At 38.5% G+C, this 27042-nt stretch overlaps 1 protein-coding gene across 2 annotated transcripts in view; it reads left to right on the top strand.

Annotated features, from left to right (window-relative positions):
• The window catches only part of MTHFD1L (methylenetetrahydrofolate dehydrogenase (NADP+ dependent) 1 like), a 225223-nt gene that overhangs the window by 88486 nt on the left and 109695 nt on the right, over positions 1 to 27042 (top strand). For both annotated transcript variants that reach the window (XM_069069685.1, XM_069069684.1), the window contains exons 17-20: positions 134 to 210; positions 5301 to 5441; positions 11824 to 11892; positions 18979 to 19090. In XM_069069685.1, the coding sequence (XP_068925786.1) occupies positions 134 to 210; positions 5301 to 5441; positions 11824 to 11892; positions 18979 to 19090 (399 nt within the window). The remainder of the gene's footprint in view (positions 1 to 133; positions 211 to 5300; positions 5442 to 11823; positions 11893 to 18978; positions 19091 to 27042) is intronic.

Here is a 27042-nt window from a genome sequence, read left to right as displayed (position 1 = left end):
ACTATTGATTTTGCTGTCACTTAATGAGCATAAAATATATAGCATGATGTTACACAAAATACATTAGTGGATAAAGAAGTGTAGGAAAACTAGAATTTGTTAGCCTACTTTAATCTTTTCTCCTCTCTTTCAGTTTTGGACACAAATGACCGATTTCTACGAAAAATAACCATTGGACAGGCTAAGACAGAGAAAGGATTCTTTCGTCAGGTAGGTAAATTTACAGCTAAGGAAAGGGTTCTTCCCTGGTTTGAAGTGGTTAAGCTGAGTTAAGTTTCTTTGCCTTTTTCTTCACCCATAATGACTAGCTAATTACCACTCCCACTATTCTTTTCAGCTGGGTTTGAGGAAGGTCCCTGTGACATCCAGTCTGGAAGTGTATCCAGTTGTCTTTCTTTCTTTCTTTCTTTTTTAAACAATTGGGGTATAAGTAACTTGCTCAAGGTTACACGGCCAGTTATTTTGTGTGGGTGCTAAGTTACTGAGGCCGTAACCAATCCCGGGTCTCCCGACTACAGTGCCGGCACTCTTACTCACTGTGCCACCTGGCCACCCTCTTTCTTGGAAAGAAGTCCATGGTTCCTTGGAATGTTAATTCTTAATGGTTTTATTAGCAAATATCTCATGTAAAGCTGTGTGTCTGTAGGTTACTAAAAGAACCAAATGAAAAATGAGAAAATTAACAAATCACCTTTGTAGTATGATAGCACTTAAGGAATTTCTTGATTTAAAGACTATGTTTCAGGTAAATATAGTGGGGTTCTAGATTTTTTTTAAGTTTTATTAGCGTAGCCAAGAGCCATTTCTAGTTCTTTGTATTGTTTGGAAAATATAACTAGCTGTTAGAAGCTTTTTGATGGAAATAAAAGTCTGTTAAGAAGTCACCAACTAAAAGTGAAATTTGGAAATGATGACTATTTTTAACTTTGGCTTAATAAATCACTCATTCATATTTGGCCTTTGATGCTTTGGTGCTGACTTTTGAAATTTTATTATCTTAGAAGGAATCTTCAGTTGATAATCACAGTTCTAAGTGTGAATACACACACAGTTCAAGGCATACCTAAACATGAATGACTTTCAGAAAAGGTTCAACAGTTTGACCAAAATATAAATCCACACTGAAATCATGACAGGAATTAACTTTTAAGTTAAGTGCACAGTTTTTCCCTAATTCACATAGAGAATAGATGGCATCACTTTTTGCTGTGATTTTTCTTGGGTATAATTTCTCAGAGTTTTAGCTTATGGTTGGTTTGGCTGGCACCTTCCTTGAATATTGGGGGAAAGATATGTAGGGTTACCATATAATCGGCCGAATATTCCTAGAGGATATTGAGCTATTTATTTTCACCTTTATTTCCCCAACATAGAGCTTTGTCCATTGTTGGTACTTAATTGAATGCTTTTGACCAAAAGAACTTTTATAGTGTTTAAACCATCAAAGGAGACCTTAGCAGTCTGCCCGATGCCCTTGAAGTTACTTCATTCTTCCATTTCTTTCTGGCTTACTTTATGAGCACAGTCATAAGAGGAGAGAACATCATGTGGGCTGTTAGAAATAAAATCTTTCATCTCTTCTTAAGCATTGAAAAGTTTAGAGATTTTGTGCGATCTGCAAAATTAATTGCTTCTGTGGTGAACTTTTCAGCTAATGAAATCTAGCTAATCCAAAAGGTTTTTCCATTACTTCCTAATCAGGACCATAGTCTTGGAAACAGATGTGAAAATCCAATGAGCTAGAAAAAAAAGTCTCCACAAAATTTCTGGGATCAGAAGGAATGAATTCACAAACGTTCTTCTGTTTGTTGTGGTGGGGGTAGGGGAAGGGTTGTTTTGATGAATTTCTACCTCTTTTCTGTTCTTAATTTTTTGCTAGAGAGGCAAATACAGGCTTCTTGACTGACAGATTAAGTGCAAAGGAGAAAGGAAATAAGGAAGGGAATAAGCATTTATATAGTACCTGCTGTGTGCCAGGAATTGCTGTGAATTGCAGGAAATGCTTTGCAAGCATTATCTCATTTGAATTCACAAATATTACTCTATTATGGGGGGTTGTTGTTTTTCATAAATGCATACTCCCTTTCTGTTCTTTACCTTTTAATCTTTTTGACTAATACCATAATCTTTTTGACTAATAAACTACATGCAAAGGAGATAGGAAGGAGAATGTGCATTTATATAGTGCCTACTAGAGTGCGAGGCACTGTGCTGAGAGCTTTGCAAATACTAATCTCATTTCTTTTTTTTAATGCTTTATTAACTTCTGATTTACATCATTCGTTTCCGCCAGATTTTGAGTTACAAATTTTCTCCCTGTTTTTCCCCCACCCAAAGCCCCAAAATAGCAGTCCCACAGGATATCCCCTCCTCCAGTCTGCTCTCTCCCACATTTTCTCCCATACCCCTTTCGACTTTTCCAGTGGATCTCTATGCCTCAGTGCCTGTACATCCCATTTCCCAATTACATGTAAGATGGTATTAATAATAGTATATATATATATATATATATGGATATATATATATAGATAGATAGATATACACACACACATATATATACATACATACATATATATATTTGAATATTTGATTTTAAAACTTTCAATTCCAGATTCATTCCCTGCCTTCCTTGTCACCCTCCCCCACTGGGAAAATAAGCATCTCAGTATAGGTTGTACATGTGCGGCTAATGCAAAACAATAACATAGTAGATATATTGTAAAAGACTGACTATATTTCCCTCCCTCCCATCCCACCTCCCACCCACTCCATTCTCTACCCTGATCCCGTCCCTTTTCAAAAGTGGGTGCTTCCAACCTCTCTCCCCCGAGTCTGCCATCCCCCCTCTCATCCCCTTCCCCCCCTATTCTCCTGGTGGTGAGATACCCTATTTAGTGTATATTTCACTCCCTCCTCAAGCCAGATTCAATGGGAATAAGGTTGATCCATTCCCCCCTGCCCTCCCATTCCTCCCCTCCATTGCAACCATTTTCCCTTGCCTCTTCTGTATGAGATAGTTTACCCAATCTGTCTCTCCCCATCTCCTCTCATTATATTCCTCTCACCTCTTAATATCATCTTTTAAGTATTATCCCTTCCTGTTAAATTGGTCCTGTGCCCTCTATCTGTGTATACCTGTAAACATATATACATACATTCACATATGTATTCATATGCCCATATACCCTCCAATATATAGACATATATATTTCTAATCCCTTCAACTACTGAGAAAAGTTTCATAAGTTACAATTATTGTTTTTCCATGTAGGAATGTTAATAGTTCAACTTTGATAAGTTCCTTATGATTTCTTTTCCCTGTTTACCTTCTCATGCTTCTCTTGCTTCTTGTATCTGAATGTCAAATTTTCTCTTCAGCTCTGGTTTTTTTCAGCAAGAATGCTTGAAAATCCTCTATTCCACTGAATGACCATATTTTCCCCTGAAACATGATACTCCAGAATATCATATTCCAAGCCCTTCGATCCCTCAGTGTAGAAGCTGCCAGATCCTGGGTTATCCTGATTGTGTTTCCACAATATTCAAATTGTTTCTTCCTGGCTGCTTGTAATATTCTCTCCTTAATCTGGGAATTCCGGAGCCTGGCTATAATATTGCTAGGAGTTTTCTTTTTGGGATCTTTTTCAGGAGGTGATCGGTGGATTCTTTCAACCTCTACTTTGCCCTCTGGCACTAAAACATCAGGGCAGTTTTCTTTGAGAACTTCCTGGAGGATGATTTCTAGGTTCTTACTTTGGTCATGGCTTTCAGGTAGTCCAATAATTTTTTTAATTATCTCTCCTGGATCTGTTTTTTCCAGGTCAGTGGTTTTTCCCGTGAGATATTTCACATTGTCTTCTATTCTTTCATTTGTTTGGATCTGTTTAACAGCATCTTGATTTCTCATGAAGTCATTAGCTTCCATTTGCTCCAATCTAATTCTGAAGCAATGATCCTCCTCATTGAGCTTTTGAGATTCTTTTTCCATCTGGCAAATTCGGCTTTTTAAGGCATTCTTCTCCTCATTGCCTTTTTGAGCCTCCTTTGCCATTTGAGTCAGTTTGTTTTTTAAGGTATTATTTTCCTGAGACAGGCTGTTGACTGTCATTTCATAATTTTCTTGCATCATTCTTATTTCTCTTCCCAATTTTTCCTCCACTTCTCTTATCTGCTTCTTAAGGCCCTCTATGGCCTGTAACCAGCTTATATTTTCCTTTGAAGCTTTTGGTGTAGGAGTTCTGACTTCACTGTTTTCCTCCTGTTCCATGCTTTGCTCCTTTTTGTCCCCAGAATAGGAGTGTATTGTTGGAATCTTCTGTCTGCTTTGTTTCCTTTGCCTGCTCATTTTGCCACTCAATTGCTTGACTTTTGGGCTTTTTGCCACAGTAGGACTCTGCCACCAGACAGGGGAGCTCTCATCCCAAATGCTGGGGTTTTCTCAGCTGCCAGAGGTATTATATGGGTGCCCTCTCTGAGGTCTCCACAGGTTCTGGCAAGCTAGACACACACCCCAGGACCTCCACCCTAGACTTCAATCCAAATCCAAGCAGGTTAAAGCAAGAGCGATTACCCCTCAGACTGGTGCTTGGTCCCCCTACACTCTGCAGGCCAGGAGCTGAAGCTGACACATTGCACTGGCTGGCTGTGCCAGCGTCTCAGCGGCTTCTCGCCTGGGGGCAAAAGCCACTCACTCCCACTTAATGGTCCCAGAGTCCAGAGTGCACTGGCCTCTCACTTTGTCCTTCACATCTATGTGTTGATAAATCTGGAAACTGCCACCACTGCTGCTGCTGATCTGGAGTCCCTCCGGCCACAGCTGGTCAGGCTTGGCTTGGGACTGGGCTCCCAGAGCACTGCACTGGCTGATTCCTGCCAGCCTGCCTGGCTGTCCTCAGTGGGAAGTTAGCTTCTCTGGGTCATTTTGTGGGTTCTGCAGCTCCAAAGTTTGTTTAGAGTCCCCTTTTTACATGGATTGGGGAAGGTGGAAGCCGGAGCCGCGGGAAGGTCATGCTTCTACTCCGCCTCTACTAATCTCATTTCATCAAATAGACTCTCATTCTAGAGGAAAGGCAGAAAATAGGAATAGGAAAGGGAAACATTGGTAGTGCTTTCCAAGACACAGTAAGTGATTAACATTTGTTAAATGGATAAGTGAGAGACTGAACAAAAGAAGGACAGGCAAAAAATGCATACATACTTCATTTTTATTCTTATGGCTCAGTATAAACCTTTTTTCTTTTAAGAACACTGTGGAGGGTCACCTCTGTGATCAAAAAATTCTGTTGATTTTTCTATGTCAGGCCCAGTTTGACATTGCTGTCGCGAGTGAGATCATGGCTGTTTTGGCACTAACAGACAGCCTGCAAGATATGAAGAACCGTCTGGGGAGAATGGTGGTGGCCAGTGACAAAGAAGGACAAACTGTAACTGCTGATGATTTGGTTGGTATATGAATAGAGGCAGAGGTAAAAAACCCCTGCTTTGTAACTTTTTACTTTGGTTTCCTAAAAAGAGGGTGGGCTTTCCTGTTTCTATAAGTTTGGATGATAGGAGTTCAAAGAATTAACATAAATGCTTGCACAGTTGAGGATTTAAGAAACGATCCTTTTTTTCCCCTCCATAAGCTGTACTTTTTCATGTAGATAAGAAAATAACTGTAAATATTGGGCTCCATATTCCACTTTGAAGCAAAAAGGTTGCTAGCCTTGTGTCTTAAAAAGAATGGAGAGAAAAAAATTCTTTTAAAGAATTCCTTCCTGTCCACCCTAGTGTCTTTGACCATCCATTGTGAGCTCCCTCTTCTTCCTAATTCTGTACTTGAAGTTCCCTTGACCTCCTTTTCCTTTCTTTCAGTCTTTGAGAATGAAGTAGGCTTCCTCCTCACCAATGCCCTGATTCCTTCCTCTGATTTTCTTAACCTTGACTCTTCAATCCTTCCCTCTTCTCGTAATCTTCAAACTATGCACTGGCTTCTTCCCTGCCACGTGCTTTAAAAAACCCTCACTTGGCCTAGCCATTCCCTCATGCTTATCATCTTTTATTTTGTCTTGCCTTTCTCATCTAAATTCTAAAAAAAAAAAGAAAAAGAGCTATTTATACCGTGTTTCCCCGATAATAAGACACTGTCATTAATTTTTTTGGACAGAAAAACACCAGAGGGCTTATTTTCAGGGGAGGGCTTATTTTAATGAACATTGAGAGCAATTTTAATAAACAGGTAAATGTGAACAGAAAAATGTACCTTTATTCAATAAGCAAATCACTGGGGAAGAACAGGATGACACGCTCACTGCTGCAGCTCTGATTGGATGCAGCTCAGAACATGGCATGCGTTTCACCGGGGGGGGGGGGACGGTGCATACAGAGGGTACCGTAATGTAGCGTGTAGCGCAGGGGATCACCTTCACTACAGTAGCAATCTCAATAGGGATTATTTTCGGGGGAGGGCTTATTTTAGAGGAATCTTACACAGTAAGGGGAGGGCTTATTTTGGGGATAGGTCTTATTATCGGGGAAACACGGTACTTTTTGCCTCCACTTTCTTTGTTGTTGTTATCCAGTCATGTCCAACTCTTCGTGTCTCTTTTTGGGGTCTTCTTGACAAAGATATGGAGTGGTTTGCCATTTCCTTCTTTGAAACTTTGGCAAACAGGGTTAAATGACTTGCCCAGGGTCATGGAGGGTAAGGGTCTGAGGTTAGATTTGAACTCAAAGGAAGAGGAGTCTTCCTGACTCCAGGCCCAGTGAGCCACCTCGCTACCCCTACTTCAAAAGTATTGGTGCTCTATTTAGACTAATACTGATGACCTCTTACTACAACCTTTGACAGTGTATATCACTCTCTTCTCCTGGATTCTCTCTCTCTAGGATTTTTGAACTCTGCTCTCTCCTGTTCTCCTTCCTATCTGACCACTCCTTCTCAGTCTCTTTTCCTGGATCGTCATCCAGGTCACACCCATTAACTGACTTTCCCACAAGGCTTTGTCCCATTCCTTCTTCTTTTCTCTCTTTATGCCTTTTCACTTAATGAACTCATCAGCTCCCAAGGACTGAATTATCATCTCAGTACTGATGATTCTCAGATCTCTTTATTCATCCATATTCATCCCTGATATCTCTTGTGACGTACATCCGCTTTTGCATCTCCAACTACCTATTAGACATTTCAAACTGTATGTCTTGTAAATTTCTTAAACCTGACCTTTCCAACAAGTGAACCCATTATCTTTTCCCCCAAACCCTCTCCTCTTGCAGACTTCCATCTTACTTTTGAGGGCACCACCATCCTCCCAGTCCCTTGGGCTTGCTATCTAGGCATGGGCTTTGACTCCACAGTTCCATCTCCTATATCCGATCTGTTGCCAAGGCCTGTTAGATGATAGTATCTCTTGTATATGGGCCCTTCTGACGCTGCACCACCCTTGTGCAGGCCATTGTCCCTTCACACCTGTTCTGTTGCTATAGCCTGCTGGTGGGTCTGCCTTCCAAAGGTGTTTCCCCACTCCAATCCATTCTCCACTCTCCCTCCTCATTTCTACCTCTTATAATCCCTAATTCCTTTCAGTTTCCCACTCAAACACCACCTCCTACATGAGATCTTTCCTAATTCTGCTTGGGTATTAGTGCTTCTCCCCCCATTATATTAACTATATCTACCTATCTATAATATTTTCTGGTCTTTGTATGTGTTATTTCCCACTAGTGGAAGGTAGACTTGAGGGCCAGAATTTTTGTGTACCCAGCACCTGGCACATATTAAGCACATAACAGATTCTTGTTTAATTCTTTGAATCTTTCTTTTGATTAGACTAGAAGGTGGAAGAAGTAAGTTCCTTCTTGAGAAAAAAGGAGAGAGGGTTGCCTATAATTATTATATACCTACACCCAACAATATCAATAATTATTATAAACATTCAACACAAATTGAGAGTAAGAATGGCCTTCTGAAAAATATTAAAAAAAAACAGAATGGCCTTCTAGAAATAATCTCAACAAGCTGTTTTCTCCTTGAGCAAGACCCCCATTTATGGGAATGAATGGCTGACTCGGGTGATGCAGTATAGCATGGTATTTCTGCATTCTTCCCATCTGTCAGCACCAGACTTCAGAGTATGAGAGAAGTCTTCAATTATCTATTTTCACACCAACCTGCTTCCCCCAGGAGGATTAGGTATGCTTGAGATAAGTCTTTGCATTAAAAAAAAAAGAGGAGTGTTGACTGTCTGCCAGTATTATTATTGCCTCATCTTTTCAGTGTCCTAGGAGGAGAATGCTATTATGCAGTTGGGGAAACTGAGGTTGAGAGAGGCTAACTTAGCCAGGGTCACACTGCTAGTCAGTGTCTGACGTCAGGTCTTCCTGAGGCACCTAGCTGCCTCTGAAGAAAGGTGGGAGTTTACAGAGGTGGAGGTAAGGAGGGGAATGAAGTGGGCTGCATCGTGATAAGGTAGTATAAGCCAGCTGGAGATGAAACAGGTATGGCTGGCGTCATGGAGGGGCCAATTAGAAGTCAGAGTAAATTAAGATTCAGGTCACAAGGGGAAGGCAGCAAATAAAATGAGCAGAGATCATCCTTGGTGGGCAAAGGGCTAAACTTAGAGTCAGAAAAGCCCTGGGTTAAAATCCTCTCCCAGACATATGTGCCAACTGTTTGACCTTAGGAACATTATTGGTAGCTAAGTGGTATGGTAAATTGAGCACCAGGCCTGGAATCAGGAAGACCTGAGTTCAAATCCAATTTCAGACAGTTACTATTTGTGACTCTAGGCAAGTCACTTAACCTTTGTCTGTCTCAGTTTCCTGTAAAATAGGTAATAATAGCACCTACCTTCCACATTGTTGTAAAGAGTTAAATAAGATACTATTTGTAAAGTGCTTGGTACAGTGCCTATCACATAGTAGGCAATATATAAAATTCTAGTTCTTATCATTTATGTTTCTTAGTTCTCAAACTGCTTTGTCTTTTTTTCATCCTCTTGATTAAGAACTCTGCAGCGAAATTTTCGTACAGAATTAAGTAGAGTTATGAGTAATAAAAGTTACTTTCCACAACTCTAAAGAAGAAAGACTACTTCCAGGCATCTCTTTGTCATGGATTCTAAGATATTGGACATTAGGAAAAATGGTATTTACTAGAAGTGCATTAAGGATCACCCTAGCTAATGCTGGGAATTGTAGCCACAGAAGTCTTCATCCATTTCAACAAGACAGTACTTACAATATTTGGGCTTCTATAAATTTTTAAGGGGCAGCATTTAAGAAACTTGGGTCATGGATAAATGAGCAGCTGATTGCCTACCATCTTACTTGGGGCAGTCCATCCAGTGGGGCATAACTTCTTTCTTTAGTTTCCCCAGCTCATGTTAGACAATTGCAGAGTGCAAGCAGGAGTGATTTGCAGGAAATAAAACCATTACGCTTCTTTTGCCCCTGTCTTGTAATGGCAGCTTGAGATTTTTCTGTCTGTAACCTCAAGGGGACACCTAGGTGTAGAATGTACTTGTCAAACGAAAATGCTTTTTTTCTCTTAAAAGTGTTATGTTGTAAAATAAATAATAGACACTTGCTTTATGTCACAGAAGTTATTTTAAAGTCTGAAAGTTAAATGCTTTAATAAAAAAATGGAATATTCTACTATAAAATGGGTTACATGGCAGTACCAAGCCATTATTAATGTCTCAGAAAATTGTTACTAAAATTCTGCTTATCTCATCAACCTGCCTGTAATATCAGTCACTAAAATTTTATTAAGCTCCTACTATGTGCCAGACACTATGCTAAGTGACAGGGACACAGAGAAAGGTAAAAGACAGTGTCACAGACTAAGGGGGGAGACAACAGGCAAATGAGTATGTCCAAACATGCCATGAAATGGATAAATAGGAAATCATTGATGAAGGCATAGAATTAAGAGAAATTGGGAAAGGCTTCCTTTAGAAAGTAGGATTTAGCCAAGACTTCTAGGAAGCCAGGAGGAGACAAAGATGAGAAGGAAGCACTCCAAGAATGGGGGCAGCCAGTGAAAATACATGGAGTCTGGAGAGGAAGTATCTTGTGCAAGGAACAGCAAGGAGGCCAGTGTCAGAAAATAACTTTAGGAATATCTTTAAGTGAATAATCCAGTCTTTAGAGACAAGAATTGGCATGGTATACAGATATCTGCATTTGACCAAGATCCAGTTTTTCTTTTTAATAATGTCTATACTGTATAGCCCCAGTGGAGGGATCCTTTGGTAAAAGGGTATATTCATTGTAAGTATATTGCTCAGCTCATGCAAGGACAAAGAAAGTAAATTACCTAGGCAGGGTGGTAAAACTAAAAGTTGTAAGGACACTGCGTATATTCAAGTCACTTGTCCACCCAAATCTTCAGTGTCTCCTTGTCTTCTGAATAAAATGCAGACTCTCTAGCTAAACAATGACCTGACCCTTCGCAGGTGTATTTCATATGACTCTTCCCTTACCTCTTTCCTCTCCACCCAGCCCCTGCCCCCATTTCTCCGCCCTGCACATAGTGCCATTCCTTGTGGGTATTCCGTGCTTTTCTCCCTCTCTACATCCTCTGTGTAGCCTGCTTGCCCCTTTGGAAACCCTGCTCATCCTTCAGGGTCCAGATCACTTTTGACTTCTCCATGAAGCCTTTGGTGATTTCCTCAATACTACCACCACCCTCTACCTCACCAAAGCAAGAACTGACCTTTCCTCTTTCTAACTCTGTAGGACGTTGTCATTCTTTGATGCTTTAATGTATACTATTCTGGAGCGCAATTAATATGTAATATAGAGAGGTTTAGTAGATAGAGAGCTGAACCCAAAGACATGTAGACCAGGATTCAAATCTTGTCTCTGATACATACTATGTGACCCTATCCAAGTTATTTAACTGTTCAGTGTTCTAGGCAACTCTCACACTGTGAGTTGCAGAAAAAAGGCTGACCTGCATTGGTAAGGACAGATTTCTTACCTGGGAATTCCCTACACTGATGAAATCATAGGTCTAATCCCTGCGTTTTGTTTATATTATGTTCTGTTTGCTAGATTTTTAAGCTTCATAGGGGTTAGGGACTAATTATTGTTGTACCTCCCATAGTACCTAGCATAGGAGCTCAGTCATGGTTGTGTTTAACAGTTGTCTAAGGAAGGAGACAGGCATTTAAGCATGTATGGGTTCAGGTCACTGTGCTAAGCATGAAGGTTATAGATACAAGCAACAATCAACAAAAAAATAGGAAGATAGTCCCTGTCCTCAAGGAGCTCACATTCTAATGAGAAAAGACATTATCCAAAAGGGAGCAGAAAAGCTGGGCTTGAAAGGAAACCCCCCAACATGGGGGAATGCTTTTGAAGGAGAGACAGGAGGGGCATAAAGGCTGGCCTGCCCCCCCTCCACAAAATGGAGGGTCCTGAAAGAATTCACTGATAGGAGGAGAAGGCATTCCTTGGCGGGATGTTCCGGGTTGAGAGAAGGCTGCAAAGGTAATTGAGTGTTTCAGGCCCCAGTCACTGAGGGAGGTTTCAGGATGAAAAAGCATGGTTTGGAAGTCCAGGAGCCAGGAACTGGGCCCAGAGGGGAATGATGAGTTAATTGAATGACTAGTGAATATGTTATTTGTGCAAATCCCACCTAGGAAACATGACCCTGGAAAGCGACTGTAGGGCTTGCTGGCTGTATTAATAGAATGGTTAATTTAGATAGATAATCGAAATTTGACTTCAGACTTGTATCTGCTTACACATTTTCAAGTGAGGATGGAGAGCCTAACTCTTATATCTGATTGCAATAAAATTAGCATAAAAATTTGATGTACATGTAATTTCTTTTAGGGAGTGACTGGAGCTTTGACTGTTTTGATGAAGGATGCAATTAAGCCAACTCTGATGCAGACCTTAGAGGTAGGTTTTGTTAGTGACTGATTTCAGATTTTTTTTTTTACAATTTTCACTACTCTCCTTCTTATGCCTTTCCCTGCTTTCCCGCACTGAACCATGAGTACCCCTTCTATGTGCAGTTATAAGTTTTCCCCACAACCACTGTTAAGATACTGCTTAATCTGTTTCAAAGTGAACCGTGTTGGCAATATTTCAGCTGATAATGGGCTATTGACAAAAGTAAAAAATCAAATCAGGGAATAATTTATACTCCAAGTGGAGACTAAAAGAGGGAGCCCATTTGCTACAGTACCAAATTTATCTTTCAGTCCACTGTAACTTGGAGATCTTGTTTTCCTAACTAACCTAGTTAAATGGTTGTGGAATGATGCAGTTTCCATCCAATGTCACTTTTATAGATTTTTCTGAAGGGAATTAATCCTGAAATTGTCATAACTGAACTTAATCTTATATTTATTTCTCTTTTCTTTGATTTACTATGTAATTTAAAATTGCTATATAATTTTCAAATTACTGTGTGATTGCAATGTAACTTTTTTTGGAGGGGGAAAGGCAAGGAAATTGGAGTTAAGTGACTTGCCCAAGGTCACACAGCTAGTAAGTGTGTCAGGTGTCTGAATCCAGATTTAAATTCAGGTCCTCCTGACTCCAGGGCCAGTGCTCTATTCACTGCTCCACCTAGCTGCCCCTGCAGTGTAATTTTTAATTAAATGGGGGTGTTAGACATCTGCATCTGATTTTGAGTAGCACTGAGATAATGTGTGTATACATTTATATATGTGTGTGTAGGTGTATATGTATATATTATGTATGTAATGTAGCCATTATTATTATAAATATCAAACCACATATAACCATTGTAGCTATATGCAACTATGTATCTGTATATAGAACTAGATCTATATGAAAATAGAATGAATATAGAACTGGCTTCAGAGTCAAAACTATTTGGATTTAAGTCCTATTGACACATGCCATCTTCACAAGCTTCTCAGTTCTCTTATCAGTTTTTTAAGATTAAAATTGCAAAGCATTTGCCAGTCTGGAATGGGAGTTGTAGAGAAATTCCCTACATCACTGAAATCACTTGGGGTTTTTTTTGGGGGGGGGATGTAATCTAATATTTCATTAATAATAAATATATCAGTATTTGTTAAACAGCTGAGGAATAAAACTGTTCATGGACCAGATCCATTTTTGTTAGATAACAATTCCCTTGCAGCACGCATGTAACTTACATCTCAAAATTTGACAGGTAGAGCTATTCTTTACTTGGTTTTCTGTCTGCCCATTGGTAATGAGAATTAAATTGTGTTTTCATTATATTCTCATGGTCATGTTAAGACCCAAGATCAGAAACCTGGCATTTCATTTACTTCTTCACTTGAACAAACTGATTAAGTGCCCACTGTGTCCAGAGCCCTGTGCTAAATAAATAGAGAGCATGGGAGACAGAATGCTTGGATGAGATAAGCCACTCTGCCATCATAGAGCAGATAGTATAATCAGGGGAGAAGACCTAGTGAGAGGTGAATACAACCTGCAGTAAGTTTTTCAGGAAAGTTCAGAACAAAATGTTGTATGTGAGGTGTGTTGGCCTGTTTCTCTCTCCTTTCCCACCCAGTCAGACCCAGACAACTTTTCATAACTTCGAAGAGCTGTTTTAATTCATAGTTTTAGTTAATTAGGGGCTTAATGGTACAAATTACCCATCCCATTCAGAAAGTTAGTTGAGTTGCAGGTAGAATGGTCTTGATTGTTCTTAATGTGGTCATGAATATTTTGCTTTCAAACCCCAAGATATTCTGAAGTGTTTGCCAAGAAGGTGGGCAGTTCAAACAAGATGAGCTTCAGCTGAAATATTTTAAGGATGAATGCACTCTACAGTCCTAATACTAAATACAGTCAAGGTTGGATGGATTATCCTCATTACTTAGTTGCATTTGTAATCTAAAAGAAAGGATAATCTAAAAATAATTTTACTCTGGGAATGTGTTTTTAAATGTGGGAACAAGTCACATGTGACCTGCAGTTCCACAGGATGTTATGAGATGCTCCATTAGTTATGCTTCTGTATCTGTTGACAAGAGGGGTCGCAGATCTAGGACTGGAAGAGAACTTAGAAGCTACCTAGTATCACTCCCTTGTTTTACAAATAAAGAAACTGAGGTAGAGACTGGTAAAATGACTTGCCCAAGGTCACACATCTGAGTATGTGGAATATGAACCCAGGTGCTAACTCCCAAGTGCAGTGCCCAGTCTACACCAAACTGCCTTAGAGGTCGTACCCGATTTATGATAAGTAATCTGCTCGTGGATACTGAGAATTGGCTGAATAAATGAATGAAAGAAAAAGCATTTATTAGACACTGTACCAAGCACCAACCATACTAAAATCTGGGAATAAAATTACAAAAAGCAGAGTTCCTGACCTCAAGGCGCTTATATTCTAAAAGGGGAGACAGAGGGGAAGTGGTGTCTAGGAAGTAGTAGAAAGAGGAGTCAGTGCTCATATATATGTAGGACTTTAGGGCTGACCCAGTCTTTTAGCACCACCCTGTGAGGTTGACTGTGACCTAAGTGACTGGCACACAGCTCCCGAGCATCAGCTAGAGAACGTGGCCGGCCCAGCACCTCTGGGCTGTAACTCCGCCGCTGTTTTTGCTTACTGCACTGCCTCTCTGTGAATTGCTCATTGCCTGAGTATCTTCTCTAAAATAAGGGGGTTGGTCGAGATGGCCTTTAACACTATATATGATCTAGGTCCTTCGAAAGGGAATGAGCACCTAGGCTTGACCATTGTTTACCTCTTTGAGGGTGTCTCTGAAGTCCCTCATGTTGATTATTCTGAGGTTAAGAGCTATTGATTAAATTAAATTCCAAATTTAATTTAATTTAAAAATTTTAAATTTGGATTCAGTCAAAAGGCTGCACTTAAGGATCTAGAAGGCCACATGTGACCTTAAGGTCGCAGGTTTCCTACCCCTGCTTTAGTTAGTTCTTCAACCCCCAAATACCTGAATGAAGGTAATTGTTTTCCATACAGCATTAACTGTGCTGGGAATTAATGTGATCATTTGGATTTTCATTAAGCATACAGGCATTTTCTTATAAATGCGGATCCTTAAAGAAAATATGAGTTGAAACAATGTTTTGTTTTCTTTTGGACCTTGGAACACTGTCAGTAAATATTTATTATGTTCCTATTAATTACCAGGTATTGTACTAAGCGGGGTAGAAAGTGTCAAAGAATTCATAGTCTAACATACTTAGACAAACCCTGGCATAGGACTTGAAGAGGCTTCTATACTCTGAGATAACTTTGCTTATCTTTTCCCCTTAAGGCAATCTGAGTTAACTGGCATGCTCAGGGTTGCACAGTCAGTAAGTGTCTGAGGCTAGACTTGAACTCAGGTCCTCCTGACTCCAGAGCCAGTGTCTCTCCACCTCACCATCTAGCCACCTTTCATTTTGCTCTTCTTAATGTTATGTTACACTTTTAAGTCCCCCAGGTTCTTCACCTAATTCAGTGAAGGGCACTGTAGGCTCTTTGTACCCATTGAGTTCAATCAGTCTGATTCTTATTCCTTTGCTTCTCTTATGAGGTGCATTTTGTCCTCATAAAATATCTTTACCAATCAGCCAGTTGTGTCTTTTCAGCCTGAAGAACAAAAGAAACCTTTAGACAAAACAAAAATAAATAATATAGCATAAAAAATTGTGAAAATCCTGTTATCATATAAAGATCTTTAGAGCCAAAGGGAACTTTATAATCCAATCCTTTATTTTATAGATGAGGAAACTGAGGTCTAGAAAATCTAAGTTACATGCCTGTAGGTCATATATCTGGTCGTGGGAAAACCAGAACTTGAACCCATAACTCATAACTACCAGTCTAGCATTCTCTGTATTATAATATACTATCCTGGTAAGTTATTTGTGAATCATTTTGTTTAATGTTCTGTAAGCTTAACATGATGTACATATTTTATTTAACATGCTGCAGCTAGGTGGTGCAGTGGCTAGAGTATAGGGCCTGGAATCAGGAAGACTCTTGAGTTCAAATTCAGCCTCAGACACTTACTGGATGACTCTGAGCAAGTCACTCAACCCTGTCTGCCTCAGTTTCCTCATCTGTAATATGAACTGGAGAAGGAAATAGCAAGCCACTCTAGTATCTTTGCCAAGAAAACCCCAAAAAGGGTTACAGGGAAGCAGACATGACTGAAAAATGACTGAACAGCAACTTTGTATATAGAAAATGGCATGATTGACCTAGTGGCCATGCACTTCTTGAATTATTTTTCCTGGCATGTAATTGTCATTGCAATTACATTGTAAATGTAATTGTGCTGATTGTCAACATCACCTGGCTCTCTTTGTTTATGAGACAAATGGTGTGACAGGGTTAAAAGTTGTCTTTGGTCATAGAATACCAGGTAGTATCAACTGTCATTACTGAGAATAATTGTATTAATGATCTTAACTTAACATTGAATTACCTGTTGTGGGCCAGAAACCTTTAAGATTGAAGTTGGCAGAGTAGGAAACCTTAAACTGTTACTTCTTTTGTTCCCAAAGATTAGAGAAGATTTTTCTACATAGGAATGGAATTTAATAGGAGCAAAGAGTAGAACTTTCTGGCCACAATAAGTTTTACATACATTTAAATGACTTTATTGATGTCTTATTGTTACATCCCCTAATAATGCTGGGAGTGTGGAAAGTCAATATTGAACTTAAAGGGCCATGATCCAGTGATGCTAATTATCTATATAATTGTGGTATATTTTCTATATCTATATGATTTCCATTCTTACCAATGTCTTCTTTCTTCCAGCTTTTGTTCTGTTGTTTCATCATTGAAACATGTTCGGCAAAAAGCCTGTCATGGTTCAAGGGAATTTTCAATCTTTCCTACCCCTGTGGCCCCTCCCTCTATCCTTGTTTTCCCACTGAGTTAATGAAAGGACAGCCTGTGTTTTCACAGATGGAGCCCCTGGTTTTATGTGTTCAGGCCCTGAATAGTATTAGATCAGCTTTGTCCAGGATGATTTTGTAAAATAAAAACCTGTCATCTGTTTGAAGTGTAAGAATACATTAGTGTAGATGAAATGTAAATGTAATTATGATAAAAATTATGAGAAAGTATAATAGAGTCAAACTTGGAGCCTTGTGACAATTCTTTTCTTTTTCCTTTACTAAGAATTAACAGAATATTTAATGAATTATTGAAAGAATATTGGTATTTTGATATTTTAGTGGTTAGTAGATTTCTAGCATATGTAAGAACCATCTTTTAGGATTAAAACATTCTTGAGGATTTAAATAAAAGAATTTCTAAGTAATAAATCCAGAATGAGCTATGTAACAGTAGCCTAAAAGAAACTTTTGAACCAGACCCACCCAAACCCCTTAAGAATATTAATTTCTGGAGATGTTCTGAAGGTTCTGGCTTCTTTTGGATTGACAGATTAATTTGTTCTTGAACAAATTTTCTTTGAAATTAAACATCCACTTTTTAGGCCAACTAGGGCTCCTTGGATTTCTCCTTTCATATAGTAGAAGATCCATCTAGCTTAGCAGTGTCAAAAAATATATATTCCAATGCAGCAATTAATCAGACACAATAGAATAAATTTGTTATTGTTGTTTTGACTTCTCTTTTAAATAGTAGACCAAGCCTGAACTAGATGAATGTAGTTCTTTAATTTGTTCAAAATAGTTTTAAACTAATTGTTAGGCCCATTCCTCCTCAGAAGGATTTAGCGTGATCTTATGAGTAGAACATTGCAAATTAGGCACACGTTATTGATGAGAGAAGTAATAGTCCTGACACAGAAGTGTCCTATAAACATTCCTAATCATTAAATGTTTTAAGTACTGCAAAAAAAATACTAGAAATGAAAAATCAAGGCAATGGAAATAATGGTGTATTAAAAGTTATAAGACTTAGTTCATGTCCTGGCTCCACTCTTTAGCACCCATATAGAAGTTACCAGGAACACATCATTTAGCCCCTTGTGGCTTCATGTCCTCATCTGTAGTGTAGGGGTCTAAATGGATGACTTGTATGGTTCCCCCTGAGCTCCTCATCTGTCTTCTTAAGATGAAGGAATCAACAAGCATTTACCTACAGTGTGCTAGATACCATGATAAGCATTGGGAAACAAGAAGAAAAAAAGCAAAAACAAATCTATGTCATCATGAGGAAGTTTATTTGCAAAATTAAATTATCATGCAACCCTTTCAGTGATGTCACAGAAGTAGGATGCCATTTTCTTTGACCTAAGGCCTTGATTGCTTTCACCTTGTTCAAATCTAATGAAACCATTGCTCTCGAAATAACATGAGAATATATTGTGTTATCCCTCTTAGAGACAAGTAGATGACACAGTGGATTATCTGTGTGACCCTAGGCAAGTCATTTAACCTCTGTCTGCCTCAGTTTCCTTAACTGTGAAAGGAAGATAATAATAGTACAGGAGTTGTGAGAGGATCAGATGAGATAGTATATATAAAACACTTAGCACAGTACCTGGCACATAATAGGTACTTATTAAATGCATGGTTCCCTTCTTCCTCTACTTGATGTATGTATAAAGTCTTTTAACTGTAGCCCTTCTGTACGTGCAGTGGTGTTCCACTCATATTCCAAGGGTGATGTGAAATTCAGATGCCCTTTCCTGTGCTACCTTTTATACCTCGAAAATCCCATTTTGATATTCCTGATTCCCAGTTGAGTGTCCTCAGTTTTTGCTCTTATTTGAGCTAGACCTTTTTAAGGTCTCTTCTGGCTCTAAATATATCCTCTGAAACTCCGCCACTTCATTTTTAAAATATATTTTTTATTTTTCTCCTAATTATGCTAAAAATAGTTTTTAACATTTATTTTATTTTTTAAAGTTTTGCGTTCCAAATTCTACCCCCTCTCCCCTCTCCTCCTCTAACATGGTAAGCAGTCAAATATAGCTTATAACATGTTCAATCATGTAAAACATTTCCATGTTAGTAATTTTTTCACCATTCTTTATGCTCAAAATTGATATGCATTCTTGTTCTTTGAATTTTATTTTTCTGATGCTACAGGGAACACCTGTGTTTGTTCATGCTGGCCCCTTTGCTAACATTGCTCATGGCAACTCTTCAGTATTGGCTGATAAAATTGCACTGAAACTGGTTGGTGGAGAAGGTTTTGTGGGTAAGTCATTTCTCTTGCCTATATACTCCCTTATAAGAGAACTTGATAAAAATGAGACAAACTTTCCATGTATAAGAAGTGAGAAAGAGGGGAGGCTAGGTGGCACAGTGAGTAGAGCACTGACCCTGGAGTCAGGAGGAGCTGAGTTCAAATGCAGCCTCAGACACTTGACATACTTACTAGCTGTGTGACTTTGGGCAAGTCACTTTTGCCCTACAAAAAGCAAAAAAAAAAAAAAAAGAAGTGAGAAAGAAAATGTTAATGTTTGTGAAAATCTTCCTCCCCATTAGGAAATCTACACTTTTTTTTTTTTAATACTGTTGCTTTCCTTTTATTACAGTTATTAGGAGTTTCAATTGAATGGAACATAGAAACTTCATTATCATGTAGAACACCATGGGATTTCCTAATCCCCAAGAACAAGTGTGTAGTATTAAAACAGCTCAAAACTGAGTAAATAACCTCCCTTTCCCTGTGCCCACAAGAAATCCTAACGGGACAAGGTGGAGATGATGGTATAAGTTGTAGTATCAGGAGAAGCAGCAGCAGCAGCTGCTAGCTTTAAATAAAATATATATATATATATATATGTATATATATATTTAATATTTATATATATAAAATTTAAATATATATTTAAAAGAGAGCAAGAGAGAGCACTGTAAGGTTTGCTGTAAGGTTTGCAAGGTACAGTTAGGTGGTACAGAGGATAGAGTGCCATGCCTGGAGTTCGTATCTGGCCTCAGACACTAGCTGTGTGTTCCAGGCAAGTCACTTAACCCTGTTTGCCTCAGTTCTCTCATCTGTAAAATGGTCTGTAGAAGGAAATGGCAAACCACTCCAGTATCTCATGAGTCGATCATAGCTGAACAACAATTTAAGGTTTGCAAATCACTTTACAAAGATTTCATTTTATCAGTGACTAGTATTTAAATCCTTATGTTATCACTCTCCAAGTTTATTACTGCCACCCCATCTCCCCTTGCAGTCTCTCAGGGTTTCAGTGGAAAAGTGATGAACGCCGTTGGCTATGGTACCTCATTCTCACTTAAAGCTTCGCCTACCTCATAGCATGTCATAGCAAGTCTTTTGGGAAATATAAAAGTAGCTCCCTTTCACAAAGAAACTTCCATAAAAATTAAAACTGTGATTTTTGGAAATGTCAATAAATGATTCCTATTAGCTATATCGGCAAATGTATTAGTAGCTTTTTTTACAACTACTTTATAAAAAACAAGCTAATTTGACCTTGTGATTCATTGACTCAGAAGTAATTTTTCTAGAATAGGTTCAGTTTGTCACTTTTTGGTTTTGGTGACACAAAGGTCATTCATGGTCACTAGGATTTTTTTTTAAGAATCCCTATTAGACATAAAATCGGGATGAGAGGACCATCTATGGTTATACTTTTCAAAGATCTATAATCCATTCTTTTCTTATCATTTCTGTACTAGATTGACTCGATGAAGAAACAAGTTATGGTGTCTGAATGAATTGCTTTATCTGTAGTAACCATAGAACTAGATGTCTGGGTAGTGTCAGAGAATGGAAATTGGGCATTAAAGTGGTAGGATTGATGTTTTAACTCCTCAGACTTCAGAATTTGTAGGAAGTGTACTTTTTTTTGTTGGCAAAGTACTTGAGGAAATTGAAATGTAATTTTTTTTTAGCCTTCATACCCTCTGATCAGTATTCATATCCTTAATTTTTTAATAATTAAAAAATTATTTTTTTGAAGATATCATGCTTTTTGTTGTTATATTGACAAGATGGCTTTTAATGTGTATTACTGAAGTGATATCAAAAAATATATGTTGAATTTGAAGAATTATAATAACATTTGTCCATTCATTGAAACATGTAAGCAAGCATCTATGCTTTAAACATGAATATTGACATTATGATAGAATCCTAGGGTTCTTAAAACCTGAAATGACTAAAGCCTAAAAGGAAGTAAATCTTACTTTCATTTTTGAAGATAGTAGTAGTGGAAAGATAAATGAGTTTATTTTAAATGAAAATGTCAGCATTACTCTTATTTATAGAATATCAACCTGAGTGAGGAGAGCATAAATGATATTTTTCTCTGGCAGAATAGCATCATATTAAATGATCCAATTGGAGTTCCACCAATTCTACTTAAATGAGAAGAGACCAGTTTCGATGTAGGTCCTTAGGGTATGCTTTTGTCCAAATTGCCCCAAAGGATTTACTTTGGACTCATCTTCCTCTGTTATGGAACATCCAGTCTTATCTGCATTGGGGTTAAATTTTTAGGAGATCTAGTTGTCTACTCTATATATCGTGGATATCCTTCCAGAAAAACCTCTCAGTATTCAACTTGCCTTCTATTTTCATGCTACTGTGTCAAGATGAAGCTCTTCTTGAGCTGCAAATGTACAGATCTAAGCTCTTCCACAGGACCTAAGTGCCAAAGACTTTTATACTGTCTTTGTGGGTGGCATCTGGGTTCCTTCTGAAACCGATTCTTGATATTGGAAGTAGTCCAGTCTAATTGGGGTCATGATGTAACTGTAATTTGGAAAAGCATCTTGTGTGCTGGGAAAGCTGGCCATTGAAGTCTTTTTTGAACAGTTCATAATAGTTCGTGAATGCCACTGTGATCATATTCTGTTGGTGACCTTAAAACCTTAGGAAGATTGGTGGTGTTTTGCCAAAAAAATGTACCAACACTGGAAAGAAGAGTTTTCTCTCTATTGTTAGTTTTGCTGACGTACACTTAGACCCTTAGTAGTACGTGACACATTGATGATGCACATTGGCTAAGAACATTGTGTCTTGTCTGCATTAATTATTCCAAGATAATGGAATCAATACTCCATTTAGGCCGACAGTAGGCAGAAACCTTCTTAATTAATTACACAGATTTCCCAGACTGAAATAAAAGTTTTCATGGGCATTATTTTAAAGTGCTGTGGTCACCCCAAGGACACTCCGTTTCTCTACTCAGTCAGCAGTACACATGATCAGGTAATTTTATGTTGTTTTATTTTTTCACTTCAGAGCATTTATCTTTGGCATCCAACCCCAACCATGCTTTATAAAAAAGCTGACTTGAGTTTTTAGTAGTTGTTTCTACACTGACTCACATGCTTATCTCTCTTGGGCTTTCTAAAGCTTATGGAATTGAAGCCTTTTCCTTTTTCTTTGTCCTTCTGAAATGTTTCCCCTTCTAACGCTCTTGAGGTGTTTTTTTTTTTTTCCTTCATGCTACTTTTATTTTGCAGATGAGGCCCTTGAATTATGCCCACACCCAGGGGTGTCCTTTTGCTCTCTTAGGTCTTCTCCAGGCACTGTTCTGCTGATGGATCTTACTCTGGGTTGTTTTTCAAGCTAATCCAAACTATTTGGCTTAGCCCTGATTTAGAATGATCCCATGAGAGGCTTTGACAGCATTCATTATGGTATCTGAGTTTTATTGCTGTCATCATAAAGAAGTCCCCCTTCAGTGTCTAATGCCATGAGCCACAGGGCTTCTTGCCAGACCAAGGTCATAGGAATGGTCCTTGCATGCATACACATACATAGGTTCAGAATAAGACCCTGAAATTATTGACTAGTGGTAAATATATTTTGGGGATTTGAGTTGAAGTAGGCATCAAGCAAGAGCATTCATGGGAGTTGCAAGACTATATCAAGCAGGATTAAGGGATCATTTTGGACTGACCTTGTCCAAACTCACATAGTATGGTGCAGTGGAAATATTTGTAGACAGAGGATTGGAGTTTGAGTCTTGACTCTACCATTTTACTTCAACGGCTAAACAAATTGCTTTTTTTAAAAATGCCTACTTGTGTGCAAGGCACCATGCTAGGCCCTAGTTTACAGTCTTCTGGGTAGTACTAAAATATACAGAAGCAAATGAATGCCAAGTATATACAAAGTAATTTCAAGAGGTTTTCCTCTTGGTAAGGACCAATAAATGAGGGAGATCGTTGATGTAATGATATAATGACAAGTTACCCATGTCTTGGAAGCCCCTCGAGTTCCCTGAGGCAAAGGTGAGGAGGAGGAGCCTATTGTGGACACTGGCAATAACTGTGTGACTTTGGGCAAGTCACTTAAACTTTCTGTATCTCACTTTCCTCATCTGTAAAAAATAAGCGTGTTGGACTAGTATGTTTTTTAAAGCTCCTTTCCAATTTCAAAGCTCTTACACTTTAATCTGTGATCTCAGTGCTCTTCGTTTTCAGTGTATAAATTTCCTATCTGCAACAAGCTCTTTTTGCCCATTTGATTGTGACCCTACTATTATAGAACTTGAACAGTGAGTTCTATTGGACTGTACTGTTATTGTGAATTATTATTTGTTATTATAGGAAATATCTCATAAATAGTAAAAACAGCATATTATAAAATATAAGCTTATCAATAATATTGAAAACAGCTGGTATTTGTATAAGGCTTTAAGGTTTCATGAGCACTTTACATACATAATCTGTTTTCCCTCTCACAAAAGCCCTCTGAAGTAGATATTGAAACCGAGGACCCAAGAGGTTAATTGATTTGCAGTGATCACAGAACTAACAAGTATGAAAAACATGATATAAGACCCCAAGGTTCTTCCTATCCAAGAGCTAGAGGAGAGAACGAGGTTACAAGGAATCCAACAAAGTTATTTCTATCCTATTCATACAGTTGTTGTCAGGGATTTTTTCTCCCTTCTAAAGTGAAGTTTTATTTCCGTGCTTATAATTCCTCTCTCTGACAAAATGTGAAATGACAGATGTTACTCCAAAGACTCTCATTTTCTATCACTTCTCTTCTTGGACTCTGGACTAATTACTGCTGCTTCTAGCTCCACTGTCTCTTCTCCATTTCTATTTTTTAATGCCTATGAAATCTTTAATATTTTACAAAAGCATTGCTTTAGTGTGAGGAAATCCAACCAAAGTAAACATTCCTGTTGTTTTATCCACCCTGAAAAGACTACTGTAAAATAATCATCTGACTGTCTCCCCTGTATTTCGCTCAATTCTCACTTCTCTCTCCTTTTCCAGGATTTTTAAAATGCAGAGCTCTGCCTGGACCTCATTTTTGTTCTGCAGTAATTCCAAATTGATTCCTTGGTAATTAAATTTATTAGTAATTAAATCAGGATAGTAGAGGATAGGGTATTGAAAGAGCCCTGACTGAAGGTCATATGTGCCATTCAGGAAATAAAACACCTAATGTTAGTAATGATTTTTTTCAGCCTACGCACAGAGAAACAAAATGAAGGGATTTGCTTTTCCCCACCAGTCCTGATTTCCTCAGAAGTGCTTATGCCCACCTTTGAAACTTATCACCTTTATAAGCCTATTCTCATTTCCTCTTCATCTGCTCCTCCTTTATTCACAAGGTTCAGACTTCTTTTCAGTTTCTCTGCAGGCTGTTTTATAAAATAGCCTCTCTCTTCTCATCTGTCACTTCAGGGTTCTCTCTTTTGATACAGAGAGTTCAGAAAATTGTCATCTGTATTGTAACTGCTTAGTGCCTTGCACATAGTAGGTGCCTATTAAATGGTTAGTGAACTGAATTCAGTGAAGCTTTTTAGAGATGATAGTATCTTACTTCCACATAGAGTTCTGAACTTTTCAACTGTTTTTTTTTTCACTTAATCCTTATGATAATCTCATAAGGCAGAGAAGATAGATGACTTCATATTTGTTTTACAGAAAAGGAGACTGAAGCTTATAGAGCTTGAGTGATGGAAGATTGTAAGACTAGAGATTTAGAGGTAGAAGGGAGACCATCTAGTACCACCTCCCTCAGACTTCAGGGCCTCCACTCCCCTCTGAGTTCTCATGAAGAAGTTTTCTAATTTGAGTCCCATGTTTGCCCCATAGATTCTGCTCTCATGATAGATATTCAAGTCCCAGCTCCAAGGAATTGACAAGGGGACCTTAAATTAAAAGAGAATCTTGCTGAAGTCCAGGAAATCTGAATTGACATAAGTTAATGGGTGAAGAGAATCCCTTCACTTGTTTTGTCTCAAGGATCAACTCATGGTGACACTGATTTGGGTGGTTTTCTGCAGGTTTACAAGACTGGAATCTAGGTAATTATTAGATAATACTTGTGTACTGCGGACAGATACGGAATTTGAAATTTTAAAGGGCTCTTAGAAACCTGCAGAAAAGGAATATCCACTAAAACATACCAAGCAAGTGGTCCTCCAACCCTGCTGAAAGACATTTGAGAAGAAAGAAACCATCACCTCACACGGGAGCCCATTTGACTTTTGGGGAGCTCCAGCCAATAGGAGGTTTTCCTGACTTCAAGCCTAAATTGGTCTCATTAAAATTTCCACGTCAGGGCAGCAGTGAATAGAGCACCAGCCCTGGAGTCAGGAGGACCTGAGTTCAAATCCGGACTCAGACACTTAACACAAAAACTAGCCATGTGACCTTGGGCAAGTCACTTAACCCCAATTGCCCTACCTTCCCCCTCCAAAAAGCAAAAAACAAAAACAAACAAACGAAAAAACCTTCCACCTCTTGCTGCTTGTCCTACCTTCTGGGGTCAATCAGAACAAATGTAATTCCCTTCTCCACATGAAATCTTCAGATATTTGAAGACAGTTACTAGGTGTCTTTTTTCTTGATCTTTCTTCCCCTCTCTTCTCTTCTCAAGGCTAAAATGTCCACTTCCTTCAGCCACATCTTCATATGGCATGGACTCAGTGCCCTTTGCTACCCAGATTTCCCAGTTCTGTACATTTCACATTAAACCATGGTGCCTAGAACTGAACCCAATACTTGAGATAAGTTTTGATAAGGATATTGTACAGTAGGACTAACACATCCCTTTTCCTGTAAGCTTTCCTTTTTCTTAATGCTGCCCCAAATCACGTGAGCCTTTTTGTTCCACTGGCTTTTCCTCTCAAAGTGTAATCCTTTCGATGGATTGATGATTAGTGGATACCAAAATTTGGGTTTTTTCATTGACATTAGGTTCCTTTCCTGTGATTTCATTGTCCTAGGGAGATTTTAGTGTAGAACCCCCTGACCCTACTCCTGTAAGGCCTCCACCAAAGGAGATTGGCTATGAGAACAGTTGCCTGGCATATGGTAGGCCTTCAATAAATGCTTTTCAGAGTAAGGATTATTTCATTGGTATCGTTGGTCAGATTTCACAAAGTAAGATTTCTTTTGAAAAAAGGATATTTAAGAATAATCTTTTACTGACAGCAGTGTTACACTTCTGAAAATTCTTATAGTACCTTTCCATTTTTGTCTGGTGGTCCTGTGTTCTGTTTGGCAGGTGTTTGCAGACATAGTGTCATTTCAAACATCTTCCTTTGGCATGCATCCATCATTAATCCAGCAAAGTTAAGTTTAAATTTTGGCCACTTGTCATGAAAAATTGGTTCCCTATTCAGATTCCATTCTACTGAAATAGATTGAATTCGTCAGATATTTGTCATATCTGCTCTGTGCAAGCCACTGTGCTGTTGACCTAAGAGTTTACATGTTTTATAACATGTTTTTATAAAAAGGTTATAACCTTTTTGCTACAAGGTATGCTAGAAGTCTATTTGAAGTTTTAAAAACTGCACTCCAACTTTTGGGACAACCTATAATACAGCGGATCTTGTGTACTGGGTTAGTGCATTTCACAAGAAAATAGAAATTCAGCTCCCACTTACTGTGTTTACAGTATGAGGTTAATTAAAGGTATTTTATAAATAAAGAGCTTTTATTATTCAAGTAAAATTCGATTAAGTTCCTAATTTGACCATGGTTTAGCAAAAAGAAAATGAAATATCAATTGTAGTCACTATTTATACCTTGCAGAATTGTTTTTAAGGGGGAAATACATAATGGTATCTGCCATCCTTTCTGCCTTCCATTAAGTCCCAACTAAAACCCTGCCTTCTACAGAAAGCAGCCTGAACCCCTCTGTATCAGCAATGCCATATTCACAATGCCTATAGAGATTACAAATAT

This window comes from Petaurus breviceps, unplaced genomic scaffold (assembly GCF_028583685.1).
Source record: "Petaurus breviceps papuanus isolate PSGF00001 unplaced genomic scaffold, PetGlider_PUasm1.0 90784, whole genome shotgun sequence".
Classification (NCBI taxonomy): domain Eukaryota; kingdom Metazoa; phylum Chordata; class Mammalia; order Diprotodontia; family Petauridae; genus Petaurus; species Petaurus breviceps.
The sequence above is the reverse complement of the archived record's forward strand: the minus strand, read 5'-3'. Positions and strand labels throughout refer to the sequence as shown.